General features: G+C 39.1%; 1 protein-coding gene across 7 annotated transcripts in view; it reads left to right on the top strand.

Annotated features, from left to right (window-relative positions):
- Positions 1-18,394, top strand: part of USP40 (ubiquitin specific peptidase 40) — a 114,300-nt gene that overhangs the window by 72,797 nt on the left and 23,109 nt on the right. For all 7 annotated transcript variants that reach the window (XR_005218712.1, XR_005218713.1, XM_037848882.1 and 4 more), the window contains 3 exons: positions 1,533-1,619; positions 6,203-6,239; positions 17,198-17,262. Coding sequence is in view for 5 of the 7 variants with exons in the window: in XM_037848882.1 (XP_037704810.1) it covers positions 1,533-1,619; positions 6,203-6,239; positions 17,198-17,262 (189 nt within the window). In the remaining 2 variants the exon portion in view is untranslated. The remainder of the gene's footprint in view (positions 1-1,532; positions 1,620-6,202; positions 6,240-17,197; positions 17,263-18,394) is intronic.

The following is an 18,394-nucleotide window of genomic DNA, read 5'->3' as shown; positions in this document are numbered from 1 at the left end:
CCATGTGGAATGAAAACACTTCATTTCAAGTTTAGAGTTGGGAGAGAACTTTGTGGGTGAGGTAGTCCTGTGGGCCTCTTAGAAGAAGAATCAGGTTTAGGCTAGGAAGGGGCAGAGAGAAGTATGAAGAGACTGGGTGAAGGTGTGGAGGTGCAATTGCAGGTGTTGAAAGGCCACAGAAAAGATCACAGCAGCTAGAGCCATGTGCTTGGGTAGGAAGGTAGCTGGCAGGAAGGTGGGGGTGGGTGGGTATTAGGTAGTAGGAAGTTTTCATATTTTGCCACGGAGTCAGGTTTTATCCCACAGATAATGGTGAGCCTTGAGGTAAAGAGGGGATATTGAGTGTGTGGGGGGTTGGGGGAGGAGGGGACGGCACACCCTGTATTTTAGAAAGATGAATCTGGTAGATTTATAGGGTATATGGGAACAGGGAAGACTGGAGGCAAAGAGGCCAATCAGGAAACTCATGGCCAAGGGAGTGGTGGCAAAGGAGGGCTGAATGAGCCAGACACTGCAGGGAGCTAGGGCTTGGTGACTAGATGGGGTGAAGGGAGAGGACAACAGGAGGTAATGCTGCAGCTCCCAACTGAGAAACAGGAAAGTCAGTGGCATCTTGCAGTTATGCCTGGCACTGTTTTTTCTTTCTTAGTAGTACATAAAATAATGAGACTAACAATCAGTGGTATTTTAGCTTCAATAAAATGCAGTAGATTGACTTTGAACTTTATTACTCCCTGCAATGATAGAATATTCTCTGTACAGCCTTCCTTTTCCTTGTCTTTATCAGTATTCCTTTTTTTTTCTAAAATATCATTAGACTGATGTTTGCTGGAAGCCCTATCTATTTAATAAACTTTTATTACAGTCCAAAAGTCATAATGATATCCTTACTGTTAGTACTCTTTATCAAGGCAATCTAGACTTATATCAAGTTGCCCATGGTTCCTGGCTCCACTTCATTAGTTTCCCAGCTACTCTCCCCTTTAATTTGCTTTTTCCTTGACCTCTAACAAGTAGTAGTGCATGATAAGCCGACAGAAGGAAAAGCATGACAAGTGAGGTTGGGTTAGAAAGGAAAAGTAGGGTTACATGGTACCCAAGACGAGTTCAGATTTGTATTTTTCCTTGGGATCTTGCGAATTACAGTATATGGGTTTCTTAGACAGAAAATAGAATTGTAAACAAGTGGCTAAGAGAAAAAAACAGAGTTAATACTCCCTGTGAATGGTAATTGCAAAATCCTGTGGGGAGTGACTAAGGCAGAGATGGACATCATAGAAGAAAGAGTATCTGTGCAATGTATACCTTAGTAGCAACAACACTGATGAGGAAAGTTTTTCAGTGCACAGTGTTTTTTCTAAGTAAAGATAATTATTTAAATTGTGACATTAAATTGCTCAACATAGTCTTATTTTACATAATTTGAAATGTTTACTAAACTCTCATGGACCCTGGGTTTTACTTTTTAAATTTATATTTATGATATTGTAAGATTCGGGTTAAATTGCATTCTGTTTCTGTCTTGATCTCAGCTGTTCCTGTTTTTCACTGTGGGGAGTGATGTTCAACCTGGGACAGAGATGGAGATCATAGTAGAAGAAACAGTATCTGTGAGAGATGTGAGTAATTTTACTTTTTGTTTTCAGGGACGGTTGGTGTTTGATATGGGGGCAGCCTATATTAGAATTTTGAGATCCTAAGACCAGGGTTAACAATATTCTTTAAATAATTCTGTGTACTCACTAATGGAGTAGTTTTGGGAGCTTGAAAATTGGTGAATGTTCTGGTTTGCTAGTGCTGCCATTATGCAAAATACCAAAAATGGGTTGGCTTTTATTAAGAGGATTTATTAGGTTACAAATTTACAGTTCTGTGGCCATAAATGTGTCCAAACTAAGGCATCAACAAGAGGATACCTTCACTGAGGAAAGGCCAATGGCAACCGGAACACCTCTGTCAGCTGGGAAGGCATGTGGCTGGCATCTGCTGGTCCTTTGCTCCTGGATTGCATTTCAAAATGGCTTTCTCCAGAATGTCTCTGGAACTCCGTTAACTTCTCCAGGGCAGACTCTAGGCTTCATCTCTTAGCTTAGCATCCCCAGACATCTGTCAGCATCTCCAAGTATCTCTAAGCATCAGCAAGCATCTGACTTAGACTTAGACTTAGACTTAGAGAGTTTTTTAACAAACAGAGCTTTCCTGGTAGGCTCTGCAGCACGTTTACACATCCAAGAGGCCTGTTGAAATAAAGGCAGCCTTGTAGATAACTCCATGGGGTAAGAGATATCCCTGGAGCATGTTATTTGTCCAGAGAATTCAAAGCTTTCATGAAGATTCTGCTCCATTCCAAAGCTCTGCAGTGTTCTCCCCAAACTCCAAATGCTGAAGCGCATTTCTTCAAAATCCTTGCTCATATTAGAATTTGATGACGATGTATATTTGACACAACCCAGTGCTGTTTTTTGGTTCAGATCTAAGATTGTTCTAAATAATATATATAAAATATTAATGTGTAAAAAAACAAAATCAACACAGTTAAATAAAAACCCTGTGCTTCTGAATTTGAATTAGAAGAGTCAGAATTTTAAAAAGATTTTTCTAACTCTGTCCACTGAAACAGCTTAGAAACAGTGACCAAACTGGTAGCAGCAAGCACTCGTAGCACCTGGATTGCCAGATTGCATTCACTAAATACCATTTCCTACTAGAAGGAACCAGGACTTCTTGGAGTAGTGGCTGATTTTGTGATTAGGTCAGGAAATGTATTGAATGAGCCTGGACCATCTTGAAATAGAAAACAGTAAAACAAAGACTACAGGGATCATCAAAAAGACTTGGCGCTCTGGTCAGAGATGAGAGTTTGCATAGCAAATGAGAATAAGAATTAAAATTGAAACACATGAAATGCATGAATTCATAATGATTGTAAAAAAAAAATTCATTGGTTACCTATGGTGGATGCTAAAGAACATGAAGTGAAAGAATCTCAGGCATTTTGTCCTGTTTGTCCTTTGCAAACTGTGCCTCAAGGTAACCAAAGAGAAGTGAAAACTTTTGTTGTTTTTTTTTTTCCTTTACAGATATATTTTAGCTAATAAGTGAAGGAGGAATTTTAGAATATCACAGTTTTTTCAGCTTATAATGAATTAATGAAGCTAGTCAATGATCTTCAAAGTCTGCTGAAAAGCTCCCCAAAATTGACACTCAGTCTTAGAGAAGTTCGTAACAATACCCATGACATTCTTACACTTCCCTGTCCCCAGATTGGACCTGAGTCTGATCAAGCCTCCAGATCCAACTACCAGTGTTTAAGAAATGTAGGGGACAGAAAGAAAAATTTGTTAAATGCTCCATGAAATGCAGTCAGCAAAATCCCGAATGTAGAAAATTCTTCAGCAAATAATTTGTGGGGAGTGGGGGCAACCTAAAGACACTTAAGAGAAAAAACAACCAATTGCAATATATGGACCTTACTTGGACCTTGATTCAAACCAAAAGAAGATTAAATAATTATTTAAGAGAAAGAAGGGAAATTTGAACATTGAATATATGTTGCTATTAAGGCATTCTTAATTTTTTTAAAGGTCATAATCATTTTGGTGTTATGTTTTTAAAAAGATTGCTTATCTTTCAGAGATGCATACTAAATATTTACAATGATTTGATATTCAGGATCGGCTTCAGAATACTCTGGGGGGGGGGGGGGCCTGTGGGTGGGAATGTTAACCCACAAGACTGGCCATGGTAATAACTGTGACTGGGTGGAGGGTACTGGCGGGTTTGTTTTACTATACTCGGCATGCATTTGAAATTTTCCATGGTAAAACATGATACGAATAAACATCATTTTTACCTTTTGTTGCATGCTATAAATATTTTCCCAGTTTTTTCATCTGCCTTTTTACTTTATGTATTTTTCTTCTTAGTGTGTGTGTGTTTTTTGTTTTCTTTTTTTTGGGGGGGGGGGGGTGCGGGATTCAGAGAAAGAAACCACAACATTTTCAGAGGAGCAGTGTATGTCTTTCTGTTCCCCTTGAACCCCTTGTGCCCTGCCACTCCACTGAAACAGCTCACGTCAGGGTCCTCAGTGACCGCCTCCATGCCGCTGATCCAGGGAGCAGGATCTCAGTCTTATCCTATGGCAGCAGCAGCATTTAACCTGGTTGACCACTCTGTTCTTGTGAAACACTTTTTGCATTTGGGTTCCAGACAGATCAAGGTCTTCAGGTTTTCCTTCCACCTCCCTGGCCTACCCCTCCTCAGTTTGCTCTTCCTCTCTCCTCCCCACCTCTTGAGCATGCCACTGCTGCTCATTCTTAGCCTGGACCTCCTCCCCAGATCTCCAGGTTACATATCCAGCTTGTTTGTCTAATTTATAGCAGAACCCTCATCTTTTCCCTCCGATTGTACCCCCACTCAACATTTTTCTCTTCTTCATTAATGTGGTTCCATTTTTCTACTTGCTCAAGCGAAAAACCTTGGCATCATCCTTGATTCTTCTCTTTCTTAGTTCACATCCTGATTTTTTAGGAAATCCATTTGGTTCTACCATCAAAATGTATGTAGGATCTGACCACATCTCAGCCCTTCCACTGTTTTTACTCTGGTCACACTCATCGCAATCTCATCTGGATTATCCCAGCAGCTTCCTTCTTGATCTGCCTGCCTCCAACCTTGCATCCCCCAGGGACTATTCTTACAGTAGACTGATCCTTTAAAATGGAAGTCAGATCAGTCATTCCTAAATTCACAACCCACCAGTGGGTTCCCATCTCAGAGTAAGAGCCAAAGTCCTAGATGACCTTGTAAGGCCCTATGTGGTCTGACCTCCAGTATCTTTTTTTTTTTTTTTTTAACCTCCTACTACTCCCCCACTTGCTCACTCAACTCCAGCCACAACAGCCTCCCTGCTGACCCTCAGCAAGGCCTTTACACTGGCTATTTCCCCTACCTAGAGCACAGATGATGTGACTGCTCAGTTGTTTCTTATTTGTGTTTCTTAAATAGTGAAAGCCTTGAAGAGAGCAGTTTTATTTGATTACCACTTTGGTCCATTCCCAATGTTTTAAAGTACTGTTTTCTCACTGTCATTTTATAAACATGCTATTATTGTATTTTAAAGTCTTTTTAAATTTTACTTTTAGTCGTATAACTAATCATGGATTTATTCTCACTGTTAAACTTCAGAGGGATTAAAAATCCCCTTTGGCCACCACCGTATTCCAGTCCCTTCCCCAGATGTCTCTTTTGTCACTGCATGTAATAACCTTATCCACATCGTGGGGTGGGCAACCGTCCAGATCCCTGCCGTGTGGTACCAACATATGCATGTGATGATGTAAGAAATAAAGAGCTTGATTTGTTAATATGGTTTCTTTTCAGTACAGATGGGATCACACTGTATATACTGTACTAGAACTTTAAGTTTTCACTTAAAATATTTTAAAAAAGATCTGTATGTATAAATCTTTTCTTCTTTTAATTGCTTTCAGACCTTTCATAGTTTCTGTAAACATGCTAATGGATGTTTTAGTGGTTTGCCATTTTTCTCTCTTACAAACATTGCAGCAGTAACCATCCTTATCTTTGCCTCCTTTTGCTCTGGTGTAGTCTAAATTAAATTTTCTTTATTCTTTGCCCAATATTTATTTTAGGAATGTTTTTCCCTCAAGAAGTTAGAAGTTTTAATTATTATTTTTGTTTTTTAAAACTTTTGTTAACAGTGCCTTGTTTATCATATTGTGCCATGAGATTATAGCTTACACAATTCTTTCCTCCAGACTTTATATATGATCAGTTGTGTTTTGAAGGTGCTAAGTAAAGTCTAATCTTTTTTTATAGGATTCAGAGTTTAATTCGTATCTGTGAAATAAGCCTATTTGAGAGTCTCTGGTTAGAACCACATTATCAGTCCTCATAAGAAAGGCACCTGCAAAGCTGAAAGTGGAGGAACAAAACTTTGAACGGTAGTTCCTGGGTTGCAAGTGGAACTATTTTTTTCCTCTGCTGAATTGGCCCTGCCTGTATCTTAGGGAGGAGCGCTAACTTAAAACAGTATCTCATCTTAACTATGTATGTCTTTATTCGAGAATTGTTAAATATAGTAAGTCTTAAATAGGCCCAGGTCCCAAAATTGGTGTTTCTCACAGTACTATAATTCAGCAACAGAAAACTAACATTGAACATATTTTTATTTTCACAGTGTTTAAAGATAATGCTAGAAAAATCTGGCCTACCAGGTAAGTTTTATACCATGATGATATAATCTTATCCACATCTTTGACTTATAATAAATTATCTATAAGCATTATGAAAACTTTTAAAACTTTTTTTCTCCAGGGTTAGCAGTTACACTTTACATTTCTGAATGTACATGAGGAATTCTCCTGTTTCTTGTTTAAGCTAAAAGAAAACTAGTGGTAGGTTAGTGCTGAGTAAAGAGAACCTATGTAAGAACCAGCAAAGGTACAAAAGTGATAAGCCAAGATTTGTAATTCAGGTCTTTCACTGACTTCTTTTTTTTTCAAATCTTGTTGCTTCATAATTTTAGTGCATTTGTGTCTCATGTCAGTATTTTTGTGGTATAGATTGAGGAATGTGATATGAATGAAAAAAGTAAATCCAGGGTCTCTTAAAGTAGCAGGCTGGGTAGAATCATGTCAGTGAACTTTATGAGATATCATCCTCTCATTGTAGTGCTTTGCTGTTCTCAAAACTGCATTAAATAGAAGCCTGGGGCTACGTTATCTTGAAGGGAAGTTAACATGTTCTGGGTGCAAGGCCCTTTTCTAGGAGCTTCACACACATCATCTCTTTTCATCTCGACAACAGTCCTGTCACACAGGAATCATCATCCATTCCCATTTTGCAGATGAAGAAACAGGCTGAGAGATTAAATGGCTTACCCAAATTCAGACAAGTGACTAGGTCTCTGAACCATGCTGTGCTATGAAGTGATGATGTTCACTTTAAATTTATTGGTGGTTTCTTTAATATAATTAATTTTATTAGATAAGTTGTAGGTTTACAGAAAAATCATGTGAAAATACAGTTTCCATATAGTCCCCCCCCATTATGAACACTTTGCATTAGTGTGGTACTTTTGTTACAGTTGATGAAAGAGTAGTATTATAATTGTACTGTTAACGATAGCCCATGGTTTATAATGGGGTTCACTGTTTGTGTTGAATAGTCCTATCTAAAGTACAGTACAATCTAAAATTTCCCCTTTTAACCTCATTCTAATATGTAATTCAGTGGAGTTAATTACATTCACAATGTTGTGCTACAATCATCATCATCCATTTCCAAAACTTTTTCATCACCCGAAAAGGAAATTTTGTATTAATTAAGCATGAACTCCCCATTCCCTACCCCACCCTGGCCCCTGGTAACCTGGATTCTAGTTTCTGACTCTATGAAATTGCCTATTCTAATTATTTCATATCGAGAAATAATACAATATTTAAACTTTTGTGTCTGGCTTGTTTCTGTAACGTGATGTCTTAAAGTTATATACTGGTATACTGATGTGTGATGGATATATATGTGTATAGGTAAGTAACAAAGATATAAAGTAAATATTGTATAATAGTAGTAAGCATTGTTTTTATTTCACAATATACAGTTATTTTTTTTTTAATCTTCATTTTATTGAGATATATTCACATACCACGCAGTCATACAAAACAAATCATACTTTGTATTGTTCACAGTACCATTACATAGTTGTACATTCATCACCCAAATCAATCCCTGACACCTTCATTAGCACACACACAAGAATAACAAGAATAATAATTAGAGTGAAAAAGAGCAATTGAAGTAAAAAAGAACACTGGGTACCTTTGTCTGTTTGTTTCCTTCCCCTATTTTTCTACTCATCCATCCATAAACTAGACAAACTGGAGTGTGGTCCTTATGGCTTTCCCAATCCCATTGTCATCCCTCATAAGCTACATTTTTATACAACTGTCTTCAAGATTCATGGGTTCTGGGTTGTAGTTTGATAGTTTCAGGTATCCACCACCAGCTACCCCAATTCTTTAGAACCTAAAAAGGTTGTCTAAATTGTGCCTAAGAGTGCCCACCAGAGTGACCTCTCGGCTCCTTTTGGAATCTCTCTGCTACTGAAGCTTATTTCATTTCCTTTCACATCCACCTTTTGGTCAAGAAGATGTTCTCCGTCCCACAATGCCAGGTCTACATTCCTCCCCGAGAGTCATATTCCACGTTGCCAGGGAGATTCACTCCCCTGGGTGTCTGATCCCACGTAGGGGGGAGGGCAGTGATTTCACCTTTCAAGTTGGCTTAGCTAGAGAGAGAGGGCCACATCTGAGCAACAAAGAGGCATTCGGGAGGAGGCTCTTAGGCACAATTATAGGGAGGCCTAGCCTCTCCTTTGCAGCAACCGTCTTCCCAAGGGTAAAACCTATGGTAGAGGGCTCAACCCATCAAACCACCAGTCCCCTATGTCTGTGGTCATGTTAGCAACCATCGAGGTGGGGTAGGCCAATACCCCTGCATTCTCCACAGGCTCCTCAAGGGGGCATTACATCTTTTTTTCCTTGTTTTTCTTTTTTTTTTTAACTTTCCCTTCTTTTTTAAATCAACTGTATGAAAAAAAAGTTAAAAAGAAAACAAACATACAATAAAAGAACATTTCAAAGAGACCATAACAAGGGAGTAAGAAAAAGACAACTAACCTGAGATAACTGCTTAACTTCCAACATGTTCCTACTTTACCCCAGGAAAGTTACCTAATATAGCAACATTTCTGTGAACTTGTTCCTACTATATCCATCAGAAATTAACAGGCCATAGTCATTCCTGGGCATCCCCAGAACGTTAAATAGCTTATCTGTTCTTCTTGGATTATTGTTCCCCCTTCCTTAATTGCTCTCTATTGCTAGTTCCCCTACATTCTACATTATGAACCATTTGTTTTACATTTTTCAAAGTTCACATTAGTGGTAGCATATAATATTTCTCTTTTTGTGCCTGGCTTATTTCGCTCAGCATTATGTCTTCAAGGTTCATCCATGTTGTCATATGTTTCACGAGATCGTTCCTTCTTACAGCCGCGTAGTATTGCATCGTGTGTATATACCACATTTTATTTATCCACTCATCTGTTGAAGGACATTTGGGTTGTTTCCATCTCTTGGCAATTGTGAATAATGCTGCTATGAACATTGGCGTGCAGATAATCTGTTCGTGTCACTGCTTTCCGATCTTCCGGGTATATACCGAGAAGTGCAATCGCTGGATCGAATGGTAACTGTATATCTAGTTTTCTAAGGAACTGCCAGACTGATTTCCAGAGTTGCTGAACCATTATACAGTCCCACCAACAATGAGTAAGAGTTCCAATTTCTCCACATCTCCTCCAGCATTTGTAGTTTCCTGTTTGTTTACTGGCAGCCATTCTAATCGGTGTTAGATGGTATCTCATTGTGGTCTTAATTTGCATCTCTCTAATAGCTAGTGAAGCTGAACATTTTTTCATGTGTTTCTTGGCCATTTGTATTTCCTCTTCAGAGAACTGTCTTTTCATATCTTTTGCCCATTTTATAATTGGGCTGTCTGTACTATTGTCATTGAGTTGTAGGATTTCTTTATATATGCAAGATATCAGTCTTTTGTCAGATACATAGTTTCCAAAAATTTTTTCCCATTGACTTGGCTGCCTCTTTACCTTTTTGAGAAATTCTTTTGAGGTGCAGAAACTTCTAAGCTTGAGGAGTTCCCATTTATCTATTTTTTCTTTTGTTGCTTGTGCTTTGGCTGTAAAGTCTAGGAAGTGGCCGCCTAATACAAGGTCTTGAAGATGTTTTCCTACATTATCTTCTAGGAGTTTTATGGTACTTTCTTTTATATTGAGATCTTTAGTCCATTTTGAGTTAATTTTTGTGTAGGGGGTGAGATAGGGGTCCTCTTTCATTCTTTTGGATATGGATATCCAACTCTCCCAGCCCCATTTGTTGAAAAGACCATTATGACTCAGTTCAGTGACTTTGGGGGCCTTATCAAAGATCAGTCGGCCATAGATCTGAGGGTCTATCTCTGAATTCTCAATTCGATTCCATTGATCTATATGTCTATCTTTGTGCCAGTACCATGCTGTTTTGGCAACTGTGGCTTTATAATAAGCTTCAAAGTCAGGGAGTGTAAGTCCTCCCACTTCGTTTTTCTTTTTTAGAGTGTCTTTAGCAATTCGAGGCATCTTCCCTTTCCAAATAAATTTTTTTTTTTTTCCTAAGATAACTGCTTTACTTCCAACCTGTTCCTACTTTACCCCAAGAAAGTTACATAATATAGCAACACTTCTGTGAACTTGCTCCTACTATATCCATCAGAAATTAACAGACCATAGTCATTCCTGGGCATCCCCAGAATGTTAAATAGCCTATCTGTTCTTCTTGGATTACTGTTCCCCCTTCCTCAGTTGCTCTCTATTGCTAGTTCCCCTACATTTGACATTATAAACCATTCGTTTTACATTTTTCAAAGTTCACATTAGTGGTAGCATATAATATTTCTCTTTCTGTGCCTGGCTTATTTCGTTCAGCATTATGTCTTCAAGGTTCATCCATGTTGTCATATGTTTCACAACATCGTTCCTTCTTACTGCCGTGTAGTATTCCATCGTGTGTATATACCACATTTTATTTATCCACTCATCTGTTGAAGGACATTTGGGTTGTTTCCATATCTTGGCAATTGTGAATAATGCTGCTATGAACATTGGCGTGCAGATATCTGTTCGTGTCACTGCTTTCCAGTCTTCCGGGTATATACCGAGAAGTGCAATCTCTGGATCGAATGTTAACTCTATTTCTAGTTTTCTAAGGAACTGCCAGACTGACTTCCAGAGTGGCTGAACCATTATACAGTCCCACCAACAATGAATAAGAGTTCCAATTTCTCCACATCCCCTCCAGCATTTGTAGTTTCCTGTTTGTTTAACGGCAGCCACCCTAATAGGTGTTAGATGGTATCTCATTGTGGTCTTAATTTGCATCTCTCTAATAGCTAGTGAAGCTGAACATTTTTTCATGTGTTTCCTGGCCATCTGTATTTCCTCTTCAGAGAACTGTCTTCATATCCTTTGCCCATTTTATAATTGGGCTGTCTGTACTATTGTCATTGAGTTGTAGGATTTCTTTATATATGCAAGATATCAGTCTTTTGTCAGATACATGGTTTCCAAAAATTTTTCCCATTGAGCTGGCTGCCTCTTTACCTTTTTGAGAAATTCCTTTCAGGTGCAGAAACTTCTAAGCTTGAGGAGTTCCCATTTATCTATTTTTTCTTTTGTTGCTTGTGCTTTGGGTGTAAAGTCTAGGAAGTGGCCGCCTAATACAAGGTCTTAAAGATGTTTTCCTACATTATCTTCTAGGAGTTTTATGGTACTTTCTTTTATATTGAGATCTTTCGTCCATTTTGAGTTAATTTTTGTGTAGGGGGTGAGGTAGGGGTCCTCTTTCATTCTTTTGGAGATGGATATCCAACTCTCCCAGCCCCATTTGTTGAAAAGACCGTTATGACCCAGTTCAGTGACTTTGGGGGCCTTATCAAAGATCAGTCAGCCATAGATCTGAGGGTCTATCTCTGAATTCTCAATTCGATTCCATTGATCTATATGTCTATCTTTGTGCCAGTACCATGCTGTTTTGACAACTGTGGCTTTATAATAAGCTTCAAAGTCAGGGAGTGTAAGTCCTCCCACTTCGCTTTTCTTTTTTAGAGTGTCTTTAGCAATTCGAGGCATCTTCCCTTTCCAAATAAATTTGATAACTAGCTTTTCCAAGTCTGCAAAGTAGGTTGTTGGAATTTTGATTGGGATTGCATTGAATCTGTAGATGAGTGTGGGTAGGATTGACATCTTAATGACATTTAGCCTTCCTATCCATGAACATGGAATATTTTTCCATCTTTTAAGGTCCCCTTCTATTTCTTTTAGTAGAGTTACGTAGTTTTCTTTGTATAGGTCTTTTACATCTTTGGTTAAGTTTATTCCTAGGTACTTGATTTTTTTAGTTGCTATTGAAAATGGTATCCTTTTCTTGAGTGTCTCTTCAGTTTGTTCATTTCTAGCATATAGAAACATTACTGACTTATGTGAATTAATCTTGTATCCCACTACTTTGCTAAATTTGTTTATTAGCTCTAGTAGCTGTATCGTCGATTTCTCAGGGTTTTCCAGATATAAGATCATATCATCTGCAAACAATGACAGTTTTACTTCTTCTTTTCCAATTTGGATGCCTTTTATTTCCTTGTCTTGCCGGATTGCCCTGGCTAGCACTTCCAGCACAATGTTGAATAACAGTGGTGACAGCGGGCATCCTTGTCTTGTTCCTGATCTTAGAGGGAAGGCTTTCAGTCTCTCACCATTGAGTACTATGCTGGCTGTGGGTTTTTCATATATGCTCTTTATCATGTTGAGGAAGTTTCCTTCAATTCCTACCTTTTGAAGTGTTTTTATCAAAAACGGATGTTGGATTTTGTCAAATGCTTTTTCAGCATCTATTGAGATGATCAATTGATTTTTCCCTTTTGACTTGTTAATGTGTTGTAATACATTGATTGGTTTTCTTATGTTGAACCATCCTTGCATGCCTGGAATGAACCCCACTTGGTCATGGTGTATGATTTTTTTAATGTGTCTTTGGATTCGATTTGCAAGTATTTTGTTGAGGATTTCTGCATCTATATTCATTAGGGAGATTGGCCGGTAGTTTTCCTTTTTTGTAGCATCTTTGCCTGGTTTGGGTGTTAGATTGATGTTAGCTTCATAAAATGAGTTAGGTAGTGTTCCATTTTCTTCAGTGTTTGAAAGAGTTTGAGTAAGATTGGTGTCAGTTCTTTCTGGAAAGTTTGGTAGAATTCCCCTGTGAAGCCATCTGGCCCTGGGCATTTATTTGTGGGAAGATTTTTGATGACTGATTGGATCTCTTTGCTTGTGATCGGTTGGTTGAGGTCTTCTGTTTCTTCTCTGGTCAGTCTAGGTTGTTCATATGTTTCCAGGAAATTGTCCATTTCCTCTGCATTATCCAGTTTGTTGCCATACAGTTGTTCATAATATCCTCTTATAATTTTTTTAATTTCTTCAGGATCTGCAGTTATGTCACCTTTTTCATTCATTATTTTGTTTATATGGGTCTTCTCTCTTTTTGATTTTGTGAGTCTAGCGAGGGGCTTTTCAATCTTGTTGATCTTCTCAAAGAACCAGCTTTTGGTGATATTTATCCTCTCTATTGTTTTTTTGTTCTCTATGTCATTTATTTCTGCTTTAATCCTTGTTATTTCTTTTCTTCTACTTGGTTTAGGATTGGTTTGCTGTTCATTTTCTAGCGTCTTCAGTTGATCCATTAGTTCTTTGATTTTGGCTCTTTCTTCCTTTTTAATATATGCATTTAGTGCTATAAATTTCCCCCTTAGCACTGCTTTTGCTGCATCCCATAGGTTTTGGTATGTTGTGTTCTCATTTTCATTCGTCTCTGTATATTTAGCAATTTCTCTTGCTATTTCTTCGTTAACCCACTGATTGTTTAGGGGTGTGTTGTTTAACCTCCAGGTATTTGTGAATTTTCTAAGTCTCTGATGGTTATTGACTTCTAATTGTATTCCATTGTGGTCAGAGAATGTGCTTTGAATAATTTCTATCTTTTTAAATTTATTGAGCCTTGTTTTATGTCCCAGCATATGATCTATTCTGGAGAAAGTTCCATGAGCACTAGAAAAGTATGTGTATCCTGGTGATTTGGGATGTAATGTCCTGTATATGTCTGTTAAATCTAATTCATTTATCAGATTGTTTAGGTTTTCAATTTCCTTATTGGTCTTCTGTCTGGTTGATCTATCTATAGGAGAGAGTGATGTGTTGAAGTCTCCCACAATTATTGTGGAAACATCAATTGCTTCCTTTAGTTTTGCCAGTGTTTCACTCATGTATTTTGTGGCACCTTGATTGGATGCATAGACATTTACGATTGTTATTTCTTCTTGCTGAATTGCCCCTTTTATTAGTATGTAGTGGCCTTCTTTGTCTCTCAAAACATCCCTGCATTTGAAGTCTATTTTATCTGAGATTAATATTGCTACACCTGCTTTCTTTTGGCTGTAGCTTGCATGAAATATTTTTCTCCATCCTTTCACTTTCAGTTTCTTTGTGTCTGTGTGTCTAAGATGAGTCTCTTTTATGCAACATATTGATGGTTCATTTTTTTTGATCCATTCTGCGAATCTGTATCTTTTAATTGGGGAGTTTAATCTATTTACATTCAACGTTATAACCGTGAAGGCATTTCTTGAATCAGCCATCTTATCCTTTGGTTTATGTTTGTCATATTTTTCCCCTCTCTCTATTAATATCCTTTATTGTACCCATACCAAATCTCTTTAGTACTGAACTTTTCTCCAAGTCTCTCTGTCCTTTCTTTGTTTCTCTGTCTGTAGGGCTCCCTTTAGTATCTCCAGTAGGGCAGGTCTCTTGTTAGCAAATTCTCTCAGCATTTGTTTGTCTGTGAAAAATTTAAGCTCTCCCTCAAATTTGAAGGAGAGCTTTGCTGGATAAAATATTCTTGGCTGGAAATTTTTCTCACTCAGAATTTTAAATATATCGTGCCACTGCCTTCTCGCCTCCATGGTGGCTGCTGAGTAGTCACTACTTAGTCTTATGCTGTTTCCTTTGTATGTGGTGAATTGCTTTTCTCTTGCTGCTTTCAGAACTTGCTCCTTCTCTTCCGTGTTTGACAGTGTGATCAGAATATGTCTCGGAGTGGGTTTATTTGGATTTATTCTATTTGGAGTTCGCCGACCATTTATGATTTGTGTATTTATGTTGTTTAGAAGATTTGGGAAGTTTTCCCCAACAATTTCTTTGAATACTCTTCCTAGACCTTTACCCTTTTCTTCCCCTTCGGGAGCACCAATGAGTCTTATATTTGGACATTTCATATTATCTATCATATCCCTGAGGTCCATTTCGAGTTTTTCAATTTTTTTCCCCATTCTTTCTTTTATGCTTTTATTTTCCATTCTGTCATCTTCCAGGTCACTGATTCGTTGTTCAACTTCCTCTAGTCTTGTACTATGAGTGTCCAGAATCTTTTTAATTTGGTCAACAGTTTCTTTAATTTCCATAAGATCATCCATTTTTTTATTTAGTCTTGCAATGTCTTCTTTATGCTCTTCTAGGGTCTTCTTGATCTCCTTTGTATCCCTTACTATGGTCTCATTGTTCATCTTTAGTTCTTTGAGTAGCTGCTCTTGGTGCTGTGTCTCTTCTGATCTTTTGACTTGGGTGCTTGGGCTTGGGTTATCCATATCGTCTGGTTTTTTCATATGCCTTATAATTTTCTGTTGTTTTTGGCCTCTTGACATTTGCTGAACTTGATAAGGTTCTTTTAGGATTTGTAGACCAATTGAAGTCCTTATCTCTAATTTGTCAGATCTACAGCTTCGTGGAGTACACTTTCTCTAACTAACCAGCAGGTGGCGTCCAGGAGCCACCTGTTCTCTACAAGCTAGTTCTCCCCTCCTTAGCCTTTTTGGTGAGTAGGGGAGTGAGTCTTGTGGGGTCCAATTGGTGTACCAAGCTTGCGTGTGTAGTTGGTGTTGCCTGCCCTGTATATGGGGTGTGTTTCTGGGCAGTCAGGGAGGGGGGGTGGCTCTAACAATCAAATCTCCCTGGTGATCCTAGAGTTTTAAAGCTGCTGCAATAGTCTAATCCTTCAGTTCAGTCCTGCCACAGTTTGTCTCTGCCACTGATCCACAAGTCCTTGGTATTGGCGTATGGCTCCTGAGACTTGCAAGTGGGCCCCTCTTCCAGGCTGTGCACCCCGGGTCCTCTGTTGAGGGATGACTGTGCTATGTCACAGGTGAGTGCCATCCCCCCAGGGCTGTTCTGGGCTGCTGGGCTGTGTAGGGAGGCTCCCAGTCTGCTGAAATGATGACTGAATGGGGCTTTGTTAATTTACACTGCTCCACCTTCCCAACTCTGGGACAATCAGCTGAGGTTGCAGGGAAGGCTAATGTCCACGCCCAGTTTTGTGGTGTGTGCCTGTTATTTGAAGCACTTCCGTCACACTCGGTTGTCTGGGGCAGCTCTCGGCTATGGGGCTGGCGATGGGCAGGAGTGTTTCCTGTCCACCAGGATGATGGCTGTGAGCGGACACCCCCCTTTTCTTGGGAAGTTGTGGTGTTTAGTGAATTTTCTCAGCCACTGGATTATTGCCTTTTGTCTCAGAGCTCTCTTAGTTCTGCTCTTGTCTTGACCTGCCCAAATTGCAAGTCTTTGAAGTTTTCTGTATTGGGCTTCTTAGAGTAATTGTTTTAGAAAAAGAAAAAAGGATTAAAAAAAAGGGCCCTCCTCAGAGATCTAATGGGCTATTGAAATGCTAAGAGACAAAGCAATTAGGGCCATTAAGGAAAGGTCCACAGGGCAGAGAGATCAGCTTTTCTTCGGGATTTGCATATGAGTCTCAGGGCCTGAGCTCTGCCCTTCCCCTTTCTATGTTCACCAGAACTCCAAAAATCCTCCGCTTTTATTTTGGAGTTTTTTGTGCTGTTTTGTTCTATGTCTGTCTCCTCTGTGCTGAGCTGGCTGCTCTCAGATTCTCTGGTGTCTGGTCTCAGTCTGTCTATGGTTGGAGTTTGGATCAGTAGAATGAGTTTCCGATAAGGGCTGCCACTGCAGTTCTCCCTTCTCCTTCCCGGAGCTGACAGCCCCTCCTCCCACGGGACTGAGCCTGGCAGGGAGGGGTGCGGGTCCCCTGGCCACAAAAACTTACAGATTACGCTGATCTCAGCAGTTCCACGTTTTCATGAGTGTTGTATGAAGTATGCCCAAAGTTAGATTGCTCTGTGGTGTCCAGTCCACGCAGTTCCTGGCTTTCTACCTACTTTCCTGGAGGAGTAGCTAAAACATACAGCTCAGCAGTCCGCCATCTTGCCCCGCCTCCCACAATATACAGTTCTTAATGGAAGAAAGAGCAAATTAACCAAACTGGAGGAACAACTAATTTTTTCATGTCACTCATGCTCTGGAAGAGATAATTTACTTAAAAGATTAATGATTAGCAGACCAAGCCCCTTTTGATATTCATTTATCCAGAGGTCATTCCTGACAAGCTTTTAAAATACATTCTTCTGAATTATCTTTTTCATCCTTATTTTGATTCCTTCATAGGAGACACGTGGCATTTACGAAAAATGGACTGGAGCTATGAAGCTGGGGAGCCTTTATGTGAAGAAGTAAGATGATTTCTATACATTTGATCTTTAAAAATGATTGAACTTATTTTGCATTTTCATATACCAAATACGTCTACTCCATTTGTGAATAAATACTAGAGAAAGCTTTGATTACTATTTTTTAGGATACAAAAACCTGTAATGGATCTACTTTCACTTTGTTCTTACTCTAGTTTTTGATAGAGTCAGAGGTCAAGTCTCAGCTATGTGGAAACTGTTTCTAACATCTATGATAAATCCCCTTTCCAGGAAAGAGAATAGTCCTTAGGAGTAGTGGTTTTTCATTATGAGGCAGAGAACTTCAGAGAACAAAAGACATTTGAACTAATGAAAGCATTTGAAGATATATTCTGAATTTTTGAAACCTGAATGTTTTAATCTCAGAATTTCCCTGTAAGTTACCAACCATTTGCTTGGGCTCTGGTCCAAACTACATCTCTAGGTCTTGCCCGACTCTTGGGATATAGCCTTTGGACCAGTCTTATCGCAAGATAGTTACAATCCTGTTCATCTTCTCTTTGCTGATCAGATAGCATCAAACCCCTCAGTCCAAACCCATGCCCTCCTGAAGGAGACCTGACATGAAGCTTTATGAGAAACTTACATAGGCCTGGTCAGCTGCCCTTTTCCCCAGTCTATCTGCCTTTCTGTTCAGTAACAACATCAACAGAAGGTGGACTTAAGCAGGTGTCCTGAGGCCTTCCACTGGAACACTCGCCGCTCTGTAGCAGTCAATAGGGCACTATAAAGAGGCCCATCTTGGGTCTTGGCCAAGAGTTTAGGTACCCGGATTAGGAAGTGGACCTCAAAGAATCTTCGCGACATACTGTTTAGATGTCAAGAGTGTATTTATTCACACTAAAATATGGTTTACAGTCCTTACCGTTCGTCCTTCATATTTCATCTCAGTTCAAGCTTTCTCTCCCCCCCCCCACCCCCTACCCCTGCTTTGGCTTTTTACTTAAATTACTACAATCCCTGGCTGCCCTGAACCCAGTGGTCCTCGCTTGAATATATCACATTACTGTAGCAGCCAGATGCAGCTTTAAAAGCCCTGCCTCAAAGTTTTTCTGAGTGACTCCTTTTTTCAAAGCTGCTGAAGACTCCTTTATTGTTAAGTCAAATCCCTTTG

The sequence above is a fragment of the Choloepus didactylus genome, chromosome 9, assembly GCF_015220235.1.
Source record: "Choloepus didactylus isolate mChoDid1 chromosome 9, mChoDid1.pri, whole genome shotgun sequence".
NCBI lineage: Eukaryota > Metazoa > Chordata > Mammalia > Pilosa > Megalonychidae > Choloepus > Choloepus didactylus.
This window is presented reverse-complemented; position numbering and strand designations above follow the sequence as displayed.